This window comes from Eleginops maclovinus, chromosome 23, assembly GCF_036324505.1.
Source record: "Eleginops maclovinus isolate JMC-PN-2008 ecotype Puerto Natales chromosome 23, JC_Emac_rtc_rv5, whole genome shotgun sequence".
Taxonomy (NCBI): domain Eukaryota; kingdom Metazoa; phylum Chordata; class Actinopteri; order Perciformes; family Eleginopidae; genus Eleginops; species Eleginops maclovinus.
In genome coordinates, this window is record NC_086371.1 from 20,500,506 (window position 1) to 20,526,412 (window position 25,907).

Here is a 25,907-nt window from a genome sequence, read left to right on the forward strand (position 1 = left end):
TAATCGGAGGGTCCTCTTAAAATCTCCTTCTGTCGGGCATGTGCTTCCCCCTAGTGGCAGCTTTTTGTAACATCATCCCTTTGAGAAAAATGACTAAATGTCCTGTTCTCTTTTTAAATTAAATTTCTCATGCACTGGTTTTCAGACGCCATGCTCAGTCTGGCCGAGAGGCTCGAGGGCCCCTTTAACTTTGAGTCAGTCATGGATCCCATCGACGTGAAGATTTCCGAGGCCATCATGAACATGCAGGAGAACAGCATGCAGGTGTCGCAGAAAGTAAGTATAATTTCACTCTGTTTTAAAAAGCAAGACAAGAAAATGAGATCAGTTCCATTAAGTTTATTTTTTTCTGACAGGTTTTCCAAGGATGTGGGCAGCCTAAACCAACCATGGCCTTCCGCACCAAGCGCTCCATCAAAGACACCGGCTTTAACGGTCGCTTCCGCCCTTACAGTCCCGATGCTCGGCCCACCACCGCCGCCGGGACCAGTTTAGATCGCTTGGTGAGTACTAGATAAAACCCAGAGAACGACCTCAAAACTGTTGTTAGCTTTAAATAGATGTGTCTGACATGTTTCTCTCTTTTTTCCAGACAACTGATGTGAAGAAGAAGCTGAAACACGCAAAGAAGTTCTGGTCCACGCTGCCGGAGACGGTGTGTGCAGGCGAGCGGATCGCACCCGGGGACGAGTGCTGGAACGGAACAGCAAAAAGCAGGTATGAAAACCCGCTGACTCAATATGTTGCTGTGTTTTAGGTACACCAATCCAACATCTTGACTAATATTGACTCCAATCTGCACAGGTACGAGTCAGCTGTCATCGGCAACGGACTGGCCAATCAGGGATCAAACCCTGACGTGGATGTTGACATAACTAAGCCGGACATCGTGATCCGCAGTCAGATCGCAGCTCTGAAGGAGATGACCAGCTGGCTCAAGGCTGCGCACAGCGGGAATGACATCTCCTTGGGTATCGGTGAGAAGAGTTCCCTTCACAATTTCTTTCTTCATGGCGTTATTCCCAAGGTGAACACATCTGACCCTGGTGTCTTTCCTTTTTTGTAGACGAAGAAGCCAGCGGAGGAGAGGAGAGCGGCAGCGGTTGCGACTCTCCATCCTGCGACACGGACGACATCTACTTCTCCACTCCGCCAAACCCCGGCAATCCCCAGGTTCCCAAGTTGGCCAAAGATAGATCAAACAGGGGCATGGCCTCCCAGGGGAGCATGGCGCTGGCGCTCTGCGGGCTGGCCCTGGCCCTGCTCGCTCCCCACTTGAGATAAAACTGGCTGGGCAGGAAGAGGAAGAGAATCGACCAGGAAATGACGGAGCGAAGGAGAAAACTGTCAGAGAGACTTTAAAAAAAAGACTGCCTTCAGGACCTTGGACTGTCCGCCATTTGGGGGGGGGGGGAAGACTCTTCTTAATATTACCATAACTTCACTTTTAATTATTTGTTTGTATGTTTTTAAGGACATCAGTGTACAGCAATATTTCTTCCCAAGAGATACACCTTTTTACCCCCAGATAAACCTTATGGCTCTGTCGGAGCTCCACTATGGTTCTGCGTGCAGCATTACAGACATCATATACTTGTTTCGGCAAATTAACCTCATATACACTTGTGTGCCTTCTTCAATGATTGCCATCTGACATCTTAATAGCTAACCAGATGTTTGGTTAAACATGGAGTGCCTGTGGTGCGACATATCTTCATATTTCTGAGGATGCTCTTCCTATCAGTTATTTGGAGATCAACAAATCATCCGACATTATAGATTAACAATTCAAAAACAATCATTAGATACTGTCATGTCATTTACAAGCCGGACAGACAAAGAACGGTCCAAGCTTTTGTTTGCTTTGGAGAGATGTTAAATCAATTCTCAGAAATACAGCGAGAGACGTGACATCACAGGTATTTATGTTTGACCCGGAGATGGAATCATTTTCTAGAAGAGCTTTTTGGGAGCAAGCCCAAAAGTGCAGCCTATTTTGAGCATCACAACAACTTTTAATTTCCTTCATTTATTTCCTGAGCGTAAAGAGTTCAGCCGTAGGGTCATACGTCATGCATGCTCTGTGTCAACGCAAGCTAGTGAGTCGAAAGTGTCTGATAGAGTCGGTGAAAGGTAACTGGCGTGGAGGAAGGAGGGCGACTCCCCTGACATTAACCCTAAAGAAGGCAAAAGCTGACAAGTCCTGAAGCCCATTTTTTTTGGTACTGTAAATCTCAGGTCAGCGCGGGAGGATCTGACTCTATAAGGTCATATGGTATGACAAGAGGAAAGGGGCGACACGTATGTTCACATAAAAACTAGAGAAGAGGAACAAAAGACAGTGCTTTGATCAAATGAAATCAAGAAAAAGATTATTTTAATACAGGGTTTTATGTTGAAGAGGTGTTGTAATGTTTAGCTATTTTTGGTATGAAGATATATATTAGGTACTACAGTGGATTTTACTGCTAGTTTTTTAGGTGGTGGAAGAGGACGATGTGCACAGATATCGGGGGCACTTTCGGTCAGTGTGCACCTTTTTTTTTGGTGCTCTTTTTTTTTTTTGTCAGCCAACATCCCCCCCGTTCCATAATACTCACTCGTGCCTCTTAAACGGCGTGCATCGGTATAAACGGACTCATTTGATCTACCTATCCTCATCATTTCAACTGCAGGAGGAATGATGAAGTATTGTCACAAGTGCTACCAAAATGAATTCAATGTACGGTGCCTTTTTTTTATCCTTGGTACATTATCAGCAACTTCTCGAGGTAAAAAAAAGAGATGTAGATGTTTGTTTTTTCTCTGCTGGGATTCCATATCTTGAGGATGTTAACAGCTGACAAGCACAACATAATTTTTTCGTTTTATACTTACTAATTTGATGATCAGTTGCTGTCTCATCTTTAAAATGATGCTGCCTCGAGTTGTGTATAGTAACTTATGCATGTGTTTTAACGTCATTGGTTTTAGAACTGACATGGATGATCCAAAATACAGTATTCATAATGTTTCGATATGCAAAACCTAGGTGAAAATGATTGATTAGAATGAATTTGGGGGCTCTGAATATGCATTTCGTAAAAACTGAAAATAGATTGGCTTGTTTAACTTTAGTTTGCAGGTCTGAAACCATTTCCCGCAGTTACAGATGGTGAATACTGTTTGTGCCTCTTGTTTTTAAGCTTTGAAATTGACAGGTTGATTGTAAAACTTACATGAAATTTTCTTTTAAAAAGCAAAAAATATAGATATATTTCACCAAGTAATATCAATTAGGACATCGATATAACAAAATCTGACTTTGAACAAACGGCTAAGCAACCCACGTTAAAAAATACTGAAGCCTTAATTTAAAAAAAAAATGAAGCTGTTTCCACAGCTGGGTTACCTCTGCCTATGTTTTTTGTGTTTCCACCTACATTTCTAGCAGGGCTTATGCATGTGTTCATGTCATGTGGAGGAAGTAATGTCGAGTGTGAAGAAACCCGACTTTCTGAGAGTCAAGAGTCGGCGTGACGATGGTAAATGTCTGTGCTTGCGGGCCAGGGCAGCAACGTTTTCCAGCAGGCGGGAGTTGGTCCGGCAGCTGGATGTTGTTCATTCGATCCACAGTGCAACTTGAGTCCAGTGACTTAAAAGTTGTGTCGGTATCGAAAGCCTTCCATCAGCCCTCGGCCCTCAAGAACAGAAAGGACTCATTTTCTAAGTGAGTGACTGACTGAGAAGAATTTTTTTTAAAAGTGTAAATAAAGAGCAGCCGGTTTAGATGTCTCTAAAAGAGGCCGTAACAGTACACCAGATTTTTACTTGTCAGAGTATCTCCTAAATGTTATGGAAAAACAAGATGAAATAGATGTTAAATTGTAAGAGAAAATGTATATTAAACAACATTTCTTAGTCTTGTTAAAATAAAGACTGCCAATATTTAAACTGTTGTGAATGGTCTCATTCTTTTGTCTCCAAATGTCTACAGGTTCAGGTAAGAGTTACTTAAAAAAAGGAGTGAAATCTGATCTATTTTTGTTTAAATAGAACAAAATTAAAATGGTGGTTTATGTTTTGTTTTTCTTTTAAGGAAAATAATGAAGCCTTGAAGAACCATTGACTTGGTTGTGTTTGAAAAAAAACAGTTTTCAGAAAAAAAGTACTACTATTACTTTTTAATCAAGACAAATGCAACATCTAACATTCTTTACATTTATTTATTTTAGGAGGTTTTGGCCTTTTAAACAAGGTCAAATATTGACTATGAACCATTAGCTGATTATATGCCACAAATGACTGATCTACAAAAAGGTTTTTTGCATTTACTATATTTTTTGAAACGTTATATTCCATGAATTAGTTATTTAATGTTCACCTAAGGTATTAAGCTATTTCCCGATCATCCTTCAGGTGTAACTTTAATGTGTATCTACTATATATACTTCTCGCTAATGTTAATTTTTATTTATTATTATATTTGTATCTCATTGTATCTTTTAAAAAATGTTTTACTTTTGTAACGCTTGACACTGCTGCTAGATCAAAAGTAATTTCCCATTTTGTGACAAATAAATATCTATCTAACAGGACTCCAGTTCAGCAGCTTAATTCTTTCAGTCGACATTTTGAGGGTGTTTTCCAGACGCTGTCTGTCTCTCTACCTTACAGCCCTCAAGTATATGCACAATTTGTTTATGGTCGTGCTGTAAAGTCTGGCACACATGTGAGACATTTGTATAAATGTTGATGTTATTGGGTCAATACCAACTTCTGCACTAGCCCTTTCGACCTGCCGCTGTCTGGCAGGTGAAGTACCTGTTGCCCTACCACTAGACTACAGAGCAGCTTCTCTCTGGACTCCTCAACTCCACCTGACCTTATTCTCTGCACTCATAAATAAATATGGCTTGATGCTGGCAAGAATTGCGAACCAGTGCGCTCTTGGAATTCAGAGATAGTCTACTGTGAAAGTAAAGAGATAGTAAGTTGTAATAAAGAGATAGTAAGTCATTATTTTTAAATGCTAAGTAATAAAATAGTACTTCATTATTTTTAGATGTTTGGTTGTAAGTAAGTTAAGATTGGTAAGTAAGTGATAATATTGAGATAGTTTGCTATACAAATGACAAAGGAATTCCAAATGATTAGATGGGAAGTCATAATGATGAGGTAGTAAGATGAGTTACTAAGTCAAAATAATTAGAAATATCCTGATTACTTTTGTGAACCTTAGTTAAAATATTGAGATAATATGTATAAATATGTTTAATAATTTAGTTATGGCTATTTTTAGATTGTTTCTCAACATAATGACTTGGGGGATATTTGGCGGAAATGGGTTTCCTAAAATTGGGCTTCGTTTTTTGTGCACCACTAAAACCTGTCCGGCGGAAGTTGTGCTCACGGCCTTAACACAAAAGAAATGGCGAGCGGTATCGGCAGTGAGTAATATTTCCCAACGCCTTCTTAATTATCTTCATGATTTTGTAGGGAAACCGTCATTAAATGTACGCTTAACTATGTTGTTATTTTAGTTAGGTTTGACCCAGTATCTTTGTTGTTTGATAAAACGATATACAGTGTAGCTCTGTGTGTGTCTCGTGAATGTGTCCCCCGTAATCAACAGTGCTAAGCTAAGGCTATTGCTCAAATTATGGCAAAGTCGATGTTGTTTTCTGCAGAATCATGGCTTGTAACTATTCATACTTGGTTGCATATGATGCATTCAAGTCTTAGCACTTGGAATTAAAGTACAACATGTTATAATAGTTACTAAAAATGATTCGTTAGACAAGAAACTAGCTAGCAATCTAGCTAACGTTGATAACCAATTAAACAATGTTTTATTCGGCTTACCAGCGCTGCTGTCTTATGTTTTATATTATAAATGCATCACAGACCGAATGGTTTATTTCGTGGTTTTTTTTAGCACAGTCTAACAGTGCTTATGTTAGCATAACGACTTTCTCCGGAATAAAACAAACAGAGCTAGGATGACAGTCCGTTTATGCTGAAACTGAAATAAGAGGTGAAATGGCTTATTAGCTATAACAGTAGTCGCTGCACTGATTTTATTCGGGTTTTTTCTTCCATTTTGTGTTTGTGTGCACATTTAGAGTGTGTTTTTCTCGTGCAAAATGTCACAAATCTATTTGTTCTGGCATTAAGGTTTTCCAATCTTGTGTAAACATCAATTGCGCTGAAATAAATATAAGCTAGTGAAAAGACAATGACTGATGATACATATTACCATGACATTTTATGATTAACTGAATATTTGCACCTTTTCTCTTTAATAGAACACAAGATACTGAATGTGGGGCCAACAGAGCCATGGTCAGTCAGAGAGAAACTGTGCCTGGCCTCCTCTGTTATGAGGAGTGGAGACCAAAACTGGTGAGATCATACTCAAATGTTATTGTTTTCACAAACGTATAAGAAGTCTTTGTGTTAGCTGTATGCTAAATCCTAAAGCTCAACTCCAAATATATTTCTTTATATTTGCAGTTCGGGATGTTTTTTTTTTTTTTTTTTTTTTTTTCCCAAATATTTTTTATTAGATTTTAACATTCATATAATTACACATGAAACACAGAAATTGAAGGATAGTACAGCACAGTATAAAAATACAATCCAAACATACACCAAATTAAAATTACAACAATATAACAGAAAGAACAAAAATAAAAATAAAAAGCTTCTCAGTCGGTATCAGTATTACTTATATTTGGCATCCCATTACCTCCACCCTCTTCCAGAAAGGATAGGAATGGTAACCATATCTCCTCAAATTTATTGCGTTTACCTTTCACTATATAAGTTATTTTTTCCATGACCATGTTAGTCGCCATTTCTTTCAGCCAGTCATTTACATGCGGTGCTTGGATTTTTTTCCAAGATAAAGCTATTAAACGCTTTGCTTGCAACAAACACATGTCAAGGAAAGCATATTCCCTTCTTCTCAAAGGCATTTCAAGAGGGTATAAGTGCAGAATAAATGTTCTTGCTGATAATGTTAGATTGATACTTGTCATTTTATTGATCATATCCCTCACCCCTTTCCAGAAAAACATTATTTTTTCACACTCCCATATGCAATGATAAAAATCACCTTTAAGTTTGCTGCATTTTGTACAGGTATCAGGAATATTTCCGTTGTACTTGTGTAGAATAGCTGGAGTTATGCAAGTCCGCATCAACCATTTATATTGCAATAATTTCAATCTTACACTTATTGTTTGTGTCTGAGCTTCCTTACATGCCTCTGACCAATCATCCATACTCAGATCTTCTTTTAGGTCTTTCTTCCAGGCTTCTAATTTATTAATTGACGATTCTTGTGATCCTGATGTTATAGTTCTGTATAGATGTGAAATTAAACCTCTTGCATAGCAGTCTTTTCCCATTACTGTCTCTAAGCTGTTTAGTACTGGCATGTCTAAAGAGTTCTTTTGAGCTACAAAAATAAAGTTTCTTATTTGTAAATATTTAAAGAAATGATTTTTAGGTATATTAAATGTATTAACTAGTTCCTCAAAAGACATTAGTTTGCTTGAAGAATATAAATCTTTAATAGACCTTATCCCTTTATCTGCCCAGCTTTTAAAACCTGCATCCAATCTTCCTGGTTTGAAGTCTGTATTACCCCAAATGGGGTTATAACTAGACAAATTATGAGGAATACCAAAATATTTCTTCACCACATACCATACATTGATCATATTAAGAACCATTGGGTTTGAACATTTTTTCCGATGGTGTTTGAGATTGGCTGAGTATATATACCCTTTTAGGGTCAGACCATGTGTGACTTCAGCTGATTCCATATTAACCCATGATGGGGGACCTTCTGTAGAAAAATAAAACATTATGGTTCTGAGCTGAGCCGCCCAATAATACCATTGCACATTAGGGCACTGGAGCCCCCCTCTATCATAAGGCAAGTACAAGAGTGAAAGGCGGAGCCTGGGACGCCTGTTGTTCCAAATAAAGTTAGTGAATAACTTAGTAAGTCTCATGAAAAGATGCTTTGGGGGTGACAAAGGAATATTCTGAAATAAGTACAGTAATTTGGGTAAAATATTCATTTTCAGAACATTTATACGACCGATTAAGGATATGGGTAGTAATGTCCATCGATCAATAGAATTAGAAATATTTTCCAATAGTGGTTCATAATTTACAGAAACTATGTTCTCTAGTTTTGGTACAATTCGTATTCCCAGATATGTAAAGCTATCGGTTAAATGAAAAATGATAGGGTTGTTCTGGAATTGCACCCTATCGTTATCGTCTAGAAGCATTAACATACTTTTTGAGTGATTTACTTTATATCCTGATATCTTCCCAAATGTTCCTATAAGCACTAAAAGAGCCGGTATAGAATGACTAAGATTTTTGAGAAAAAAGAGAACATCATCGGCAAACAAAGCAATTTTGTGTTCTACCTGACCAACTTTAACTCCAGCAATGTCCATATGTTTTCTAACTGCAATGGCTAAGGGTTCTATAGAAATTACAAAGAGGAGAGGAGAGAGAGGCGATCCCTGTTGACATCCCCTAGATATATTGAAAGGTTTCGACACTGTATTGTTCGTAAGTACCTCAGCTACTAGGTCATTACAGAGAATTTTAACCCATTTGCAAAATTTCTCCCCAAAGCCAAATTTAGCCAAAAGATCAAAGAGGTAGGGCCACGTTACACGGTCGAAGGCCTTCTCTGCATCCAGTGACAAGATTGCAGTGTCTTGCGCATTCCGCTGGTTATGAAGGATGTTGAGAAGCCTTCTTACGTTGTGAAATCCTTGTCTGCGTTGTATAAAACCATTTTGGTCCTCTCCTATTAAATTAGGTAATACTGCTTCCAATCTCCGTGCCAACACTTTACATATTATTTTAGTATCTGAATTAAGAAGACTTATTGGGCGCATGTTTTCACATTTTGTGTTACTTTTTCCTGGTTTTGGTAACAGTGTGATTAGTGCTCCTCTCATTGATGCTGGAAGAAGGCCGAATTCAAATGCCTCTACTGCCATGTCTAAAAAAGGACTTATCAATTTGTCTTTAAATTTCTTATAAATATCTATTGGTAGACCATCCGGACCTGACGCTTTTCCTGATGCCATTGCATCAATAGCTAATGCTATCTCTTCTACAGTAATCCCCTCTTCAAGATTCAGCTGATCTTCCTCTGAGATCTGAGGCAATTCAAGGTCTTCTAAAAATTGTGTTCGTAGCTCATCATTAGGAGAAATATCTGGACTATATAGATTATTATAGTAGTCTCTGAAAGCTTCATTTATCTTAATTGGATCTATAATATTTCCAGATGGTGTTTCAATTGTAACAATAGCCCGTTCCTCTTGCCTTTTTTTAATTTGCCAAGCAAGTAGTTTTCCTGATTTATCTCCATGCTCGTAGAAATTCTGTTTTAGTTTACTTATTTTTGCTGCCGCTTTTACTGCTGTCTTTCCATTATATTGTGCCCTTAAAAGAAGTAATTTATCATGTTCATCTTTATTTGCTACTCTATTCTGATATATAGTCCTTTCCAATTCACTGATCTGTCTCTCCAGCTGCCTTATGTCTTTTCTAGATTGTTTGACTTTTGAGCTACAATATCCAATAATTTGGCCCCTAATGTAGGCTTTGAAAGCTTCCCATCTTATACAAGCGGATGTTTCAGATGTATTTATTTCAAAATAAAAGTCAATTTGTTTACCCAGAAATTCTACAAATAAAGGGTCTTGTAGCCATCCTGCCTGCAATCGCCATTTAGGAGGCGTGTTGGACATCCTTTTATCAGCATATGTTAGTGATACAGCAGCATGGTCAGATATTACCACAGTATGATATGTACAATCTGCTATCTTTGAAAGCAGTGTTGCTGATACCAAAAAGTAGTCAATGCGTGAGTAAGTTTTGTGTGTACCAGAATAACATGAGTAAACCAAAGAGCTAGGATTAAAGTGTCTCCAAATATCCAACATATTTAAATCTCTCATAAATTGTTTTATAATTTTTCTAGATTTGGTATGTGTAATATCTAAGCCAGTTGAGCGATCTTTCACTGGATCCAATGTGCAGTTCATATCGCCTGCCATAATATGTTGGCCTCTTAAACCTGCTATTGAAAGGAACAAATCACTAAAGAAAGCAGGACTATCATCATTAGGGCCGTACACGTTAATTAAGTTAACTTTATCTCCAAACAAAAATCCCTCAACTATAATAAATCTACCAGCTGTATCTTTCGTTACTTTTTCAATTTGCAAGGGGATGGTTTTGTGAACGAGTATCATCACCCCTCTGGCATTTGAGGCATAGCAACATGAGAAGACCCGACCCTGCCATCTCCTCTGTATTCTAATAGTTTCCCCTGTTGACATATGTGTTTCTTGCAAAAATATAATTTTGGCCTGAAGTAATTTGATTCTGTCCATTACTTGTTTAACTTTTTTAAGACTACCCATTCCCCTACAATTCCAAGTTATGAATTTCACCTTTTCAAATTCAGACATGTTTTACTGCAATTACTCACCATATGCACCCCTTTCATATCATGAGACAGACCTACCACCGAGAAGTTAAAACTAAAAACTAAAAACACACACAATAACACAATAAGCACCACACAAACCAAGACTCTCAAGCTAAACCTTGTAAGTCCCTTCACACAAACCCTTACATTCTGTATCCCCCCTCCCCCCTCTGTGTTTGCTCCCTGTATGGGTACATTAGATCCACACATCTGTGAGGAGCTAACTACTGATTGGCTCTCTCACTTACCTACTTTCACACAACCCTTTACCTTTTACTATTCTACTCAAATTTTCACCAGATAAAACTTCAAATTTCACACGCCTTAAAATGTAGATAGCATAATTTAAATCATATTTTCTCAATCTGAGAATAATTCAGAGCTTTGTTCAGAATAGCTACACTATGTTAATCAAACTAGGCTTCAGTCTTATTATCCCCTTTTGGATAAACACAACAAAAAAAGGCCATCTATCAGACAACCATTGAAAAAAGATCAAAGACTGAAAGAAGAAAAACGAAAACAAAATCGGCTGATATTCCAAACTAGAAAAAATAAATAAATAAATAAAAAATCCTCGACTATCGGAAGTGATCAGTCCGTCTGCATTATCTATTCTTAACTAAGCATACTTTTAACATAGCCTACACAACTGCAGACAAAAATCAGGATATAGCAAAAATCGGTTTTAAACGACACCTCTCTTTCTCAGTTATCCAGTCCTTCCATGAAACGCTCCACCTCGGCAGGAGTGTCATACAGCTTGGTTTTCCCGTCGTAGGTGAGGAGCAGTCGCGCAGGAAAGATGACACGATGTTTATCAATTCCCCTCTGCCGTAGCTTCTGTCTCACTCCATCGAAAGCCCTCTGTTTCTTGTGTGTTTCAGCGGTGACGTCGGGGAAGAATCGGATTGCTTGATCCTTATACTTTACTGTCCCTTTAGCTTTGGCCGCCCGCAACACTTCTTCCTTCTGCCTGTAGTTAAGAAACTTCATAATGAGAGTTCTCGGTCGAGGTGGAGTGGTATTGACGTCGTTCTTCTCTGCCTCAGGCCGTGGACCGATTCTGTGTGCTCGTTCCAATGCTAGCGCGGTATCCTTCATTTCTAGGTTTGACGGAATCCAACTTTCTAAAAACTTACACGCATCTCGTCCTTCTTCGTTCTCCGGCAAGCCTACTAGTCTCACATTGTTTCTCCGACTCCGATTTTCCGTTTCGTCCACTTTCTCTAGCAGCAACTTCACTTGGGATTCTAGAGTATTAATGCGAGTTTTCAGTTGGTTTACTTCATCCTCTGCCCCCGAGATGCGTTCTTCCGCCTCTTCAACTCTTTCAGTTATTTCTTTGACCCTTTCCAGTACTCCATCTATCTTATCTGTAATTCGCTTTTCCATTCCTTGTATAGCTTTCATGACATCCGAAGTACTGGGGCTACTTGTGGGGTTATCGTCATGAGTTTCAGATTCGCTCTCGCCATCTTTAACGTCCTCATGTTCAGATTCAGAAAGCCTTCTTTCGGTGTCCTTCTCTCGCTTTTGCTGTTGTTGGGCAGCCGCCTTCCTCCTCTTTTGTGACATTTTCACTAATTTGTTGAAATCAGAAATAATATTTTACTGATGAGTAGAATTTTAAAGTTTTAAGGAATTATAGTCAGGAGGGTTGGTCTCTCGCAGCCTCTCAGCACCCCGCCATTACCGGAAGTCTCAGTTCGGGATGTTATTGTATTCTATGCCTCACCAAAAACATAATATTACGCTGGATTTGCATTGAGATTTCTACTGAAACAATAAAATATTTGCAACGTGTATTCATGCCAATATGAATTCCTTAATGTTTTATCAAATTTATAATAATAAATAATATTCCGCAAAACTGTGATCATTCCTCTTTTTTTAATTATCTTTCACTAGTCTTTATTTAGTCCAAATGTAAATGTATTTCTTAAAACATGATAATATAGGATTCAGGTTGTTTTCTACACCTTTTGTGTTTATTCTGAGTCACTTCTCTCCGTCTTGCAGGGTGTCTGTAAGCAGAGCCATCAAGCCTTTCTCAGAGCCTGGCCGTCCACCTGACTGGTTCTCACAGAAGGTAAGAAATCTCCAAAATATATTTTTTTCGATCTGTTTTTTGCCTCAGGGTAACAAATGTTCTCTTTGTTTCTCAGCACTGTGCCTCACAATACTCCGAGCTGCTGGAAGCCACCGAAGCACCAAAGTCAGTATAATCAGACATCACCACCCACCAATGTGCAGAATTATAATAATGTATTGTCACTTTTGTTTGTTTTCATGGGTAAAATATTTCTGGAGTTGACTTAAAGTCTTTCTGCCCTCCTTTGCTCCAGGCGAAAGCGTGGTGAGAAGGGCGAGGTGGTGGAAACCATTGAAGATGTCATCGTTCGTAGGCTAACCACAGAGAGGATAGAGGAGCTGAAAAAACTACTGCGGGACACACAGGAGAAGTACAGGTAAAAACAAGAACAGCGCTTAAATCACATTGGAGGTCTGCAGACATTACCATTAACCCTCCCTTGAATTATTTATCCTGACAGGAAGTTGAAGAAGGAGGTGGATATAATTCAGACGGGTCACATGGACCCCCAGCTAAAGGAGCTGTTGGCAGACATAACACTGTAAGACTCTTCTGTTCAATATAAAACTAATGCTAACATGTAATCTAATGAGTGGATCACTCTGTATGCTGTCAACACTTTGATAGTCTAACAGACTTATATTTAAAACCACCATTTGGTCTAAATTTAAACTTGAAAAATACCCCAAACCGAAGCAAAGCAAAAAAGGTGAAGATCAACAAAACACAAGCAACAAAAACAATGGTACATTTTTGGGGAATTTAGCTGGCAACTAAACATCGAACACCGTTATCAATTAGAAACGTCTGTAATCTAGTGCTGAACATGTTTCTGCATAGATGTGGGCACAATGACACCACCACAGCTATCAGTATCACAAAGCATGCAAGAGAGCTCACTCCTGCTGTTCTCCCCTGCTGCCTTTCAGCCAACATCCAACTCTGTTCCTTTAGTTTACGCCATATTACCAGCCTATTTACAACTAAACAAATTGTGATTTTCCAACTGCAGAAAAAAGAAGCAGGCTGAGGACGAAGCAGAACAGAAGAGGAAAGCCACAGAAACAGCTTACCAAGGTATATATTTTTATTTTGTGTACACATTTGGCTCAAAAACACCTTTTTATTATTCTTCTCGCCCTGTCTGACCCCTCTGTTTATCGCAGCTCGTCAGGCGTTGAAGAACACACCTAAGCGTCTGCCCAGTGTGACTGTGCGTTCTCCTCTGGGTGCCAGCCCCCCCACCATAGACTGTCCGCTTGACTCTTCAATCCCAATGCCGTCCCTGGATACAGGAAGTGTGGCCTCCGATGACACCACCACCACCACCACCACCAACACCCTCTCAGTTGTAAGAACGCTGTGTGCTTTACATTCTTATTCAGCAGTGAGGAGTGGGGACGGCTGCAAATAATGAGGACAAAATGTTAAATAAAGTGTATTTATGTAGCCAGACATGTATTTAGTTGATCCCTCTCATTGATTGTTTGCTGCCTCTGCCAGGCCCAGGGGGTCGGGGTGTTTCTCCCCGCGGGGGATGCGTCAGGCCCGGGGCCCAAAGACGGAGGAGGCCTGGTCGCCCTGTTGGACGATTCCCCGCAGAAGAGGCTCCTCGCCCAGAAGTCCACGCCGCCGCCCTCGCCTCTCCTGTCAGAACTGCTGAAGAAAGGCAACCTCATCTCAGCCAGCCCCCGCCTGGTGAGAGCCTGCTGTGATCATAACATTAAAATCTACAAAAATACAAGGAACCGGAAATTACAAACAAATTATATGGCGTAACAAGCAAGACTCAGTTGTTAACACTTAAAGATGTACGCTGCAGACATACATTTATATAAAACTACTACAGATCTAACTGTAATAATCTAATTTAATTAAATGTAATAATCCCATTAGTGCTGTGTTAAAATGTTCCTTATGTGTGTGTTGTTTTCATTGCTGTCAGGTTGGGGAGGGAGACTCTGCTGGGAGCCTCACCAATGGAGTACAGACAGCCACAGTAGCCGTTGCCTTACCATCTGCTCATGATGTCATCACAGGTAAAAACACCTTGCATAATTCTGGGCACACACACACACACACACGCACTATCCTGTCTTTGTAATTAGAGCTTCCATTGACACATGCAGGGTTCTGTGTTTCAAAAATAAATGAAAAAGACATCCACTATTCAAGAACATAAGGATATAATGGAAGTTGGTTTTATGTATTCACTAACTCCCGTGTGTGTGTGTGCAGAGGGTGAAGCAGAAGCTGCAGTGAAGGTGGAGCTCGGGGAGGAGGCGGGGCTAGTGGAAGAAGACCTTGTTGCTGTGTCTTACATGGGAGATGAACTAGACCTGGAGACCGTCGGAGACATCATCGCCATCATAGAGGAGAAGGTTCATATTTCTGAAAATCTTTCTGATTTGGTTTTTCCTATTCATGACAGTTTTTATTATCATTATTTTTTTTAAATGCGATCTGCAGAGAAGGGAGGTTGGTCACGGTTTGGAATGACAGAAAACAGGACAGAGTAACACGGCGAATATCGCTCATATATATGAAGACCTTAGTTAAGGAGGCAGGCGTGCGTTGCTTAGGCGGCCGCCTAAGCTGTAAAGTTCTGCGGGAAACCCTGCTGTTATGCTCATTTGATTGAAGGCACAGTGAGTAGCATTTGTAAACACATTGTCGGCCCCTCGTCGACTCAATGGGGGTTACATCTCGCTATGTATTTTTTCCCTGTTTTCTCCACTTTATTTTTAGCTTCCTCTTGTTTGTGTGCTTGCGATCTTCCACTTGGTTGCTTTATGTTAATACAAATTTGCACCCAAAAAAAGTCCAGAAGACGGCGAATACACAAAATGTACTCATTCAATATTTCAGGTTACTGTACTGTCTGTGTGCTAAAATAATCTAACGTTTGGACACTTGTGACCAATTCAAATGTAGTAAATGACCTGTATGGACAAAATTATGAGACTTAAAGAACATCATTGTCTAGATCAGGGCGATTCTGACTCCTCCCTTCCCTCTCCCCAGGTGGATGACTCTGTTGAAGCTTTGGATGCAGCAGCAGTGGAAGCCGCTCTCTCGCTTTGTGAAGAGGCCGGGTCAGAGGGTCACACCCTCCCCGGCCCTTGGGAGACCCAGGCTGCAGACGCAGGGCCCTCTGTCCCAGACTCTGACCCCACTCAGGAGCCTCAGGGTGTGTCCGCGATGTCGGCCCTGATGCCTGCAGGCATGGAGATCCAGAATCAAGCTGAGGTTAAAAGAGAACAGCAGCTAAAGGGAAACTGCGAGGGACCTGAGGCAACAGGAAGTGATGTCACCTCTGACGACGGTGCGACGGGGAGTGAGGTCATGGAGGAGGGTGCAGCGGGGAAGGATGCCACTGAAGCAACGATTAAAATTGAAGGAGAGGAATGGAGCCAGCCGGAGCCCAACCCCCCCTGCCTAGGTGGGTGATGTTTCACACACACACACACACACACACACACACACACACAGAAATCATGCCTGTTTGTTTGAATTTAAATTGAAATGTTTCCTTCTCTTTTCTGTCCTACAGACTCTGAGGACAGCTCTGTGTCCGGGAGAGAGTCCAAGGTAACACACTCATATGGACTAAGGCCCTGTTTACACGACTACGCTCGCGGGTGAAAACAACAAAATATTTTATCGGACGTGCCTTTCGTTTAGACGCCGATGGCGTTTTTGGAGCTTAAAAAAGTGAAACCACCCTCCGTAGTGGAAATTTTAAAAACGCTCCACCATCGCGTTCCTGTCTAAAGGGTAAAATAACAACAAACATGTCAGATTATTTCCATCCGTCAGACCTTCAAGGTGCCCTAGCAACTCTAATAAACATCCAAGAGTCTTTTCAGCAGTTGTACCGAATCTTTACAGATGGTATTACTGACCCGAGAAGGCGCATTAATTACCTCCGACAAATTGTTGATGCACCAATTTGTCGGAGGCGAACCAGATGGCTTTGGACGAGACCTGGGAGAACAGCGTCGACTTGGTGGTGTTGTTTGGCAGTGCTTCACACTACCACCTAGCCGCCTGGCGTGCATACAACATGGAATTCCACACACTTTTGCGTTCCCCTCCAAAAACGCTTGTCTAAACGTGGAATCAAAAGTGAGAACGCAATGCCACTTTGGAGTTTTCTGATCAGACTGTGTGAACATGGCCTAACACACTGCAATTATTGTCATGAACTAAGTGTTGTTGTAAAAAAAATATATATATATATATATATATATCCCTTAAAAGACCAAACTAAAATAGTCATTTCCTGGCAAAAAAACTAATCAGTTTTGCTTTTTATTTGCAATATATCCCAGCAGGATGAGACAGAATGAATTTCTGTCCTATCTCCAGACATTGAAACTCCTCATCAGAGATTCCAGTAGATGGCGCTGTGACACAATGCTTAACAATGAATTCCTTATGCTTTTTCCATACCGTCTTGTCTTGTACATACATCTTCGGCATAATACCTGTTCCCATCAAAAAATAAATATACAAGAACTGAAATTAAACATACATTTAAGTGTATTTTCATTCTCAATTGACACAAGATGACACAATGCCAAAACATTTATGACAAAACAACGAAAAATAGTAAAACCATCCAAAATCGGACAGAGGAAAAAAAGAAAAAGGCAGCAGCAGCAACAACAACTTATTCTGTTGTATTTACGCACACAGTTATAACCCTTCCTCTTTGTTGTATGGGGCCATTGGGTGCCAGTCCCTAATCTCTCCATGGTAAAATGGACTACACCTTTTCTGAAGCTAATCTTTCTTAGAAATGGAAATCAAACTAACCCTAGCAAACACACTCAGAAAACAAACTTCAAAAGCACTTCAATTGAAAAGTTTTTTTTAAAAATCGGTGTGTTTGTTCTTGGATCCAGGAGGTGAAGGAAGAAGAGGCGGGGAGTGATGGCGACCCAGACGAAGGGATGGAGCTGAAGGAGGAGTGTGGGGAGGGGGAGGGTCCTTATCTGTCCGAGGTGGAGCGGGCAGCCAGCGAGAGTGAGGACGGCTACGGCCCCCCCTCCCAGCGCTACACAGCGGACTCTCTGGCCAGCAGCCCGGCCTCTTCCTCACAGCTGTAGGTGTCCTCAGATCACAGCTGCTCCTTCAGATAAAGCTTGGCTGGCATCTGTCCTCTGACCAAAATCTGCTCTTGTGTCTCTACGTCTCGTCCACTTGTGATTTCTCTTCTGCTTTCCATTCACTGTCCTCTCGTCACCCTCATCTGTCTTCATTTCCTCTCTGTCTGCTCTAGATCTACATGTGGGGAGGACCAGGAGGCGGTGCAGGCCCAGAAGATCTGGAAGAAAGCCATCATGCTGGTGTGGAGAGCCGCAGCCAATCACAGGTGGAGCCTCTAGGAATGCCAAAATGCTGTAGCAATCGTTTGTTATCCTACCTACATTTTAGGCTTATCCTCGATCAGCCTAATAGTAAACTGTTAAAAAACATGATGATCCTTGTCTAACAAAGAATGATCCGTATCAAAGCATTTTTAAAAAAATCAAATTAGGTCAATTGTTGTTCTGTTTAGTTTTATGATTGCATCACATTATGAGGACATGGGACTTCAATGGTTGCTCCAGCCCTGATACTATTAACAGATGTTTGTCTTTTGAGATTTTGGTTGATTTTTCTTTTGCCAATGTTGGAAAAATGGCTGACTTGGAACCTTATATCAGCCTTAATCTGAACTCCTTAATTTACTTCTACCATTGGCTAATTTCAATACTGGGATTTTGAGTGAAATGTAATTGGTTTGAAAGATTCTTGCCCACTATTGGTAGTTTTCACTGCTGACTTTTCTAGAGAACGTATATGCATGTAGAGTTAAATTTGGGAAAACAGGATCTCCCCACAGCAGTTGGGAAAACAAATAGTCCTATGTGAGTTTGTCTTATCACTCCTATTTCACACATAAGAGCTTGGGGCTGGGAGGCAGTGTGTCAGACTCACAGCTGGGTTAGGTAAAAAAAAAAGATCCACTGGACGTTTGGATCTTGAACGTTTATTGGCAAAAAACGAAAACAATAAGAAGATGAATCTTTAAACCGTGGCAGCAGATTCTATTCACGCTGAGGCTGCAGTCAATGCCGGTAGCGCTGCTGCCTGGCTGCTCCCTCCCGTCACTTTAGCCCCGCCCTCATACCTCTTGCTGCAATAGAAACAATGCATTGATAAAAGATTAAAATAGATCACTACAAAATAAACTTAAACCCCTATAAAATAAATGTCTTATAAATTCATGTTTCTCTCAGGTATGCCAGTGTCTTCCTGCAGCCTGTGTCAGATGACATCGCCCCTGGCTACCACAGCATTGTACACAGGTATGACCAAACACACACACACACACACACACTTATTAGCTTTTTTAGTCATATAACATCTCACAGGCACGCACATGTTATCTAAACAATATTTTCTGATAGAATTTTTTCCTAAGCTCAAAATACAATGATCTCTTTAATGACATTGGCAGTTAGTAATGTTTGCATAACCACACCCCCCCTCCCCCCCGGCCGCTGCAGACCCATGGACCTGTCGGCCATCAAGAAGAACATCGAGTCCGGCGTGATCCGCACCACCGCCGAGTTCCAGCGTGACATCATGCTGATGTTCCAGAACGCCGTCATGTACAACTCGTCGGACCACGACGTGTTCCACATGGCGCTGGAGATGCAGCGGGACGTCCTGGAGCACGTGCAGCAGTTCCTGGCCACACAGCTCATCATGCAGACCTCGGAGAGCGCCATCTCCGCCAAGAGCCTCCGCGGCAGGGAGGGCAACCGTAAGCCCGGAGAGCCGGCCGAGAAGGTGGGTCAGGGGTCCAGTTAGGGGTCCGGTGAAAGTCAAAGAGTCAAACAAGACTGACTCTGATAAAGCACTGCGTTATCCTCCCTACCCAAACATCAAACCGTTACTCTTTGAAACTCAACTTAAATTCAAATCAAAAACAGTGAGCCAGGAAGACATTTTTGGATATGGGGGGGCTGCTGTATCAAAATCAGGGCATCCAAAATTACATCTATTCCTGTTTCGTCACTTAGTGAGAATAAACCTTTAGGAGAGTTTATTCAACAGTTTGAAGTTATTTGGAAATACAGACTGTAAAAGTTGGTGACTTAACACTCGCTGTTTGTCTACCTATGAAGGATTTAATTGGAAATAGTAATATGGGTTACATTTTTGAACATTTAATATGGTTCAGCTTTAGACCATGATGTCCATTTATAGTCCTTCTTCTTTAGAGCTGATGTCATGTAAATATTGAGGTGCATGAATATACAGTATGAACTCTAAAACCCCATCTATTCACACAGCTCCTGTTACTAAGCACACTGTTACTTTTTCAGGGTGTGGATGGTGTGTTGAGAGGGAATAAATCAGTGGATATGTCAAATGGTGTGACAAACACACAGCCATAGTTGCTGATTCAAGTCGATTTACCTTTTGATATTCTTATATTTTAACTACATCATGCCCCAAGAGACACCTGACTAACTCTGTTTGTTAAAGTGTGTGACGGGTCTTTTTTTAAAGATTGTGCCTTTTTAGTCAAGTGACAGCTGTGAAATGGGGAGACAGAGGGGATGACACGCAGCAAATGGTCTTGGATTTGAACCTGGGTCCTCTGCATGGGGACCAAACCCCCGTGTATGACCACCATCTCTACCAGCTGAGCTATGCGACGGCCAGATTGACGGGACTTTAAACACTATTTGTTACTTTATCACAAGTGTTGTATACTCGCTCCCAGACAGTTTTCATCACAAATGAAGTATATTTGTTTCTCTCAAGATGGGACATTTCCCTGTCTCATAAATATGTTTAAATCCAGTATTTCTGCACAGTTTCAGTAAAAGATTATGCTACCGTAAAAATACAAGTATTATAATATTTCTAGAATTAAATTTTGACATGCTGTGTAGGATTCTAACTCGAACTAAACTCAAAGATTCACAACATCTTTTATTAAAGCAAATATTCAGCTTTTGAACAGAATCAAAGAAAAAACTTGACTTGGTGTTATGGAGCTGCATATACATACAAATGAAACAAAAAGTTGGGCTGTGATAAAAAACCAAGATAGCTATGATAACATTAAAAATATAGCAATATTTATATTGAAATATGGGTGTACCAGTGGAAATGTAATTAAAAGTGGAATGAAATATGTGCATTTTCAATGTGCAGAATGTGTGTATCAATCAATCAATGGTGTTTATTCAACTTGAGGTTTTCTTTGACGTTTTTTTCTAATTAGGGGGATGACATGCAATTTTTAGAACTACTATACATGCTTACTCTCTTCCTGTTGGTCAATTTACCGAGCTTACTTCACTGAGTGCTGCTTCACTGATGTGTTAATGTTTGCGGTCACTCGGCAGAGCCAGTGACGCGAGCCTTTAGTGTGCCAGTCTCTCACAGAGGGTGTTGTGTAATATATTCACATGCACACATCGCTGAGTACAGGGGACTGTTGAGACATCCGCGGCGCTTCTGTCTCCTGCCGCTCGCTACGATCTGCTTCTGTGGAAATGTTCCCCGTATTGACTTCCTTCTGAGTCATGTCCTGCATGCTGGCTTCAGCTCTCCTCACTAACAGCTGTCTGTCTGTCTGTCTGTCTGTCTGTCTGTCTGTCTGTCTGTCTGTCTGTCTGTCTGTCTGTCTGTCTGTCTGTCTGTCTGTCTGTCTGTCTGTCTGTCTGTCTGTCTGTCTGTCTGTCTGTCTGTCTGTCTGTCTGTCTGTCTGCATTAACACATAGTGCAAAGAAACACATTATTAAATTACATTTCGAAATAACAATAAAGAAGCCCAAAAAACGACATAAAATAGAATGAGGCCGAGTGTGAAGTGTAGACATAATCCTATTCAGTCAACAAAATGAGCACTCCTTAATCTTAAAATAATGTGTGGATGTAAACGGTCTGCAAGAGCTAAAATCCCAAGAAGGAGTTTCTCTCCCACACACTCCCCGTGTCTGAAGCGCCTCCATTGGACTCCTTTTTTTATTTCAATAACATAATGACATCACTATGTTGCATGCGCGCTTCTTTTGGCCAGCTTTCCATCAAATTGTACATGATAGGCTAAGTGGCGGGACATCTTTTAGGTGGTTGAACACAGACGACAGAGCCAGCTAACCAATCAGAGCAGACCGGGCTCTGGTTTCAGACAGAGGGTGAAAAGAGGTGCTGCTGCACAGGCAGTATGCATTTAGGCATGTAAAAGAATATCAACCTGAACATTAGCTAAATGTGTACTCCTTAAAGTGAAAGTCTTTTAGTTTTGAACTGACAAAACAAGACATTAATGGAAGAACCCTTGGATTTAATTACTGGGGTGGACAATTTGGAATTATTGTTGACCATTTTATAGACCAAACGATTACATTTTATATTAAACTTTTTATTGTTCAATTTTGCGGGAAAAATATTTTAAAAATCACATCTGTGGTAAGCTTGGTGTGTGTGTGTGCAGAACAGTCTCAGTGTTTGCTGTTAAGATTCTCTGTGTGTGTTCTTAATGTTGTCTGAATACGTGGGTGTGTGTGTGTGTGTGTGTCTGTGCCGCGCAGCAGTGGATTGGACGCCCGTCCCTCTTTGACGCAGACTTGTATGAAACTTGCTTTCTCACGCACGTGTGTTTTCTCTCTCTTTCTCACTCCAATATCTGTCCTCCTACAGGACAGTGTCCCAATGGCCTCTCCTGCTTTCCTTCTCTCTCTCTTTGTAAGTATTCAGGTGCTCCGTCAGATTTCACCAGAACCAGGCCACGCTCCGCACACACTTGGCTCAACGCAAACACACACACACACACACACAATATATATAACACACCACATCTGTCTCCGTCTCTCATCTCATATTCCCCTTTCTCTAGAATCAGTTCTACTTTAGTGGCATTAAAGGAAGTGAAACTACTCCAAAACTAAAAAACTAGAAAGTGTTTAAGTCATCATTTGAGCAATTTTAGCTGACCACTATTATTATTTGGAAAAATATCTATATATCGATCTAGTTTGAAGAGAATTTAAAGGCTCTGTGACACTAAATATGAAGGACTAAATAGGAAACAATCAGAGCTGAGAAGAGCAAATATACACAGAAATCACAGAAATCTCTAATGTAAATGGACATAAGACAGAAATCTCTAATGACATAGAATCTCTAATGTAAATGGACAACATGGCTCACAGTGAGGAGCCAGAGAAAAAGTGTTCCTTGCATTTAAAAAAAGAAGGTGGTTCTAGTTTGTCTCCTTGTTGTGGAAGTAGAGTCTGGAAATGGAAAAATAGTTTGTTGGTCCAACTTTAAGGGGTGCTAAACTTAAGTGTCAAATAGAGTGGGGCAGGAATGGGTTATGGAAAATAGGAGGTTTGTTCTACAACATAAATGTGTCAGTAAATACCCCACTGGTTCGCGTCTGAATAATTGTATAAGTTGCGTGTGTGTTGGCCCCGAGCCTTTTCTGCTTTATTCCAAATGTAGAAACCTATTGGCTTTTAGTTAAAGGGAGCCCTTGCTATGCTGACTTCCTGGTCGGCCTACACAAATATGTCATAACTGCACCGCTCTGTATGCAGCAGGAAGTAAAGAGAAACACAAACAGACCATCAGGGCCGTGGCACTCGAAGCTGTGTAGCTGTTTGCTATGGATCATAAATAAAGGGCCTCTTTGTATCTCACTCTCTCTGACAGTGTCACACACACACACACACACACAGCTCTGAACACACTGCAGTGTCACCACCATGAACTTGAAGCCTTATTTTGACACAACATCTTCATCACACACACTCACACACAGGCTCCAGTAACCTCTCATCACCCAAGCTTTGGTCGACCTTCGGTTATTGACCCCATCCCGGTTTCCTGTGTTTTTGCGTTAACGTGCGTTTGTCCGTGTCTCTGCATGTTCTAATTTATTTTCTCCTTCTTTTTCTTTATCAAAGTGTTCTTTTTTTTTTGTCATCTTCATTTTTTATGTTCTCCATTTCGGAAGGATGCCTCCCGAGATGGACCGTTTAATTTTGCGGGTTCAATGGCGTGAGTCGGCCTGCCGCAGGGCCTCCATTCACTCTGTCCATCTGACCTCTGACCTTCACAGCCGTATATGAACTTCTTTTTCTTGCTCTCTCTTTTTTCCCTGTTTCTCTTGCTCTGCCTCTTCTGCAGGACGGAGGTACCAGAGGTCGCCGAAGTGCCATGGAGGCCGACCTCAAAATGAAGAAATGAACGGATTTTGGAGAATAAGACACTTAGAAAGACTCGGAGAAGGTGGAGCTGAGTATTCACCGTTTTTCTGGAGAGGACTGTGCAGGCTCTGTGTGCCTGGTGTGTATATTTACACACTTAATTATCTGTACTTTGAGTATATGTGAATGGTAAGTGTGTCAGTGTGTGTTTGTGAGCTGCACAGATCCCCAGTTCACTCCACTTTCCTCCAAGTATCATTTCACCAGCAACGGTAGTAGCTCATCATTTCCCTCCGCTGAGATGGAACACTGAAGAACTTTGAGAAGGGAAAGAGAAACATTTTCACCAGCAAAAGTCTGTTTGCGATCAAATGCCGACCATTTGATCATGTTGAATGGTGGATGCATTAATACTAAATCCGTTGATCGACTGATTAATGAGAGTACCCTGTACCAAACTGTGTGACTGCGTGGGATGAAAAAAAGACACAAGACAACAACCAGGATGGAAACATCACAAATCATTATGTACAGATCCACAGATTCAAAATACTACTACTATTTCCAGTTCTGTTAAATCGATCACTTTAAATGTATCACACATCTTTACAACTGGACTTGCTGCATTTTCCATTAATGGAATAAGAGTGTTTTTTTTTTATTTAAGGGACAGTTTGGATGTTAGGAAGTAGGGTTGTAAACAGTCACCTTCTGTAGGTGGTCAGCACGCCTCATGATCGGAGAAACAGAAAGGAGGAAGCTAAGTAATGTACTGCAGTGTACAGGGGCAGCAGCAAAAAATGTTTGAGACGCCGTGAAAATTCTCAATCAGCTCAAGTGTGCAACTATATTTAGAGTATTTCACACCATAACCTTTCTGTTGTGTGTGCTCTCTTTAAAGCCACCACACTCCATTGACACAAACAGTCATTTAACCTAGTAGAAAACAGAGGAGTTGCTGGTACACCGCTGCCTTGATCCGTTTGTTATTCTCTGACTTTGAGGAGTCGTAACTAACCCTTCAAAGAACCTGGACAGAGAAGCTTACACCTCTTCACTTAAATAAATCCAAACCATCCCTTTAAAGAAATCTGATGATGTTTGGCTCTGTTTGCCATCGCAGCCAATACATTTAGAGATGGTGGTTTTTCTTGTTTTCGCCCATTAACTTCCATTGCATATACTCTACATTTATCCTTTTTCCAAACAACACGTTTTAATTTGACCCTAACACGGACCTGAGTTTCCATTTATTTCAAGAGATGATGTAATGTAACTTCATAAATCAACCTCATAACAAGTATTACCCACACATCTAAAAAAAAAAGGACAAAAAGAAGTCCAGAATACAAGCTAGCTATTAGTAAAAGTGGTAAAATTGATGTAATAGATTGATATTTGACTCCAGACTTTGAAATCTCTGATGTCGGAGTGTTTTGAAACAGTTCCTACTAGGACCTGCCATGCAATGATAACAAAATAACTCAGAGCAGGTAAACAAATTGTTCACAGCTCTTTGTTTATGCTGTAGTGAAATGGATGGAAACCTATTAAAGGATCAGAATAACAAAATCTATTCTTTGTAAAATAGTTTGCTGTAATGTGAACAAGGTGTTTCCTTAAGTGTTAATGGGCTGAAACGTAGGATGTGGAGCTGCTGCTGAAATAGTATTGATGCATCCCTGCTCGTCCCTGAGCGTGTAGCCGGACTTTGCTACCGAGAGCAGGAGAAACCTGTTTGTGTAATGTGTGTTAGATGGGAGTACAAAAACATGTTTTGTACCTGTGAGATGGATCATGTAGAGTGTTGTGTTTGGGTAGCTGATACGCGTATAATGTGTTCTGTTGTACATTTGTTAAATAAAAAGATTATTTGATCTAAACATAAATCAAAGTAGTTTATTTGCTGAATTGTACTCAAGTAAAAGTACAAAAGTATCATTAAAATATACTTAAAGTACCAAAAGTGAAAGTACTCATTGTGCGTAAAGTCGCATTTCAGAATTGTTCATTTATTGAGTCACTGGGTTACTATAATGAATGTTGATGTGTT

At 40.5% G+C, this 25,907-nt stretch overlaps 2 protein-coding genes across 3 annotated transcripts in view; both read left to right on the plus strand.

Annotated features, from left to right (window-relative positions):
• The window catches only part of gpc4 (glypican 4), a 31,186-nt gene extending 27,249 nt beyond the window's left edge, over positions 1–3,937 (plus strand). Inside the window, exons 5-9 of the mRNA XM_063876419.1 lie at positions 146–276; positions 357–503; positions 593–717; positions 805–977; positions 1,067–3,937. Coding sequence (XP_063732489.1) covers positions 146–276; positions 357–503; positions 593–717; positions 805–977; positions 1,067–1,284 — 794 coding nt within the window. The 3' untranslated portion in view covers positions 1,285–3,937. The remainder of the gene's footprint in view (positions 1–145; positions 277–356; positions 504–592; positions 718–804; positions 978–1,066) is intronic.
• Positions 3,938–5,379: 1,442 nt separating this feature from the next.
• brd8b (bromodomain containing 8b) lies at positions 5,380–25,733 on the plus strand. Of its 2 annotated transcripts, XM_063876502.1 has the most exons (19): positions 5,380–5,429; positions 6,288–6,384; positions 12,551–12,620; positions 12,697–12,746; positions 12,877–12,999; positions 13,084–13,164; positions 13,636–13,700; positions 13,790–13,974; positions 14,127–14,321; positions 14,569–14,662; positions 14,862–15,004; positions 15,648–16,065; positions 16,177–16,214; positions 17,534–17,733; positions 17,911–18,003; positions 18,914–18,982; positions 19,184–19,469; positions 22,344–22,388; positions 23,835–25,733. In XM_063876502.1, exons 1-19 carry the CDS (start codon positions 5,411–5,413, stop codon positions 23,892–23,894), a joined length of 2,331 nt encoding a protein of 776 aa, XP_063732572.1. In that variant the 5' UTR covers positions 5,380–5,410; the 3' UTR covers positions 23,895–25,733. The 2 variants fall into 2 exon arrangements, with proteins under 2 accessions (XP_063732572.1, XP_063732573.1); XM_063876503.1 differs by lacking the exon at positions 22,344–22,388 and having other exon boundaries at positions 23,835–25,732.
• Positions 25,734–25,907: the final 174 nt, after the last annotated feature.

What these genes read in the sequence shown, in the direction of transcription:
- brd8b (XM_063876502.1), top strand. An exon ending in AGGAGTGGAGACCAAAACTG is followed by an intron (nt 6,385 to 12,550) that starts GTGAGATCATAC and finishes TCCGTCTTGCAG; the next exon opens with GGTGTCTGTAAGCAGAGCCA. An exon ending in CTGACTGGTTCTCACAGAAG is followed by an intron (nt 12,621 to 12,696) that starts GTAAGAAATCTC and finishes TTTGTTTCTCAG; the next exon opens with CACTGTGCCTCACAATACTC.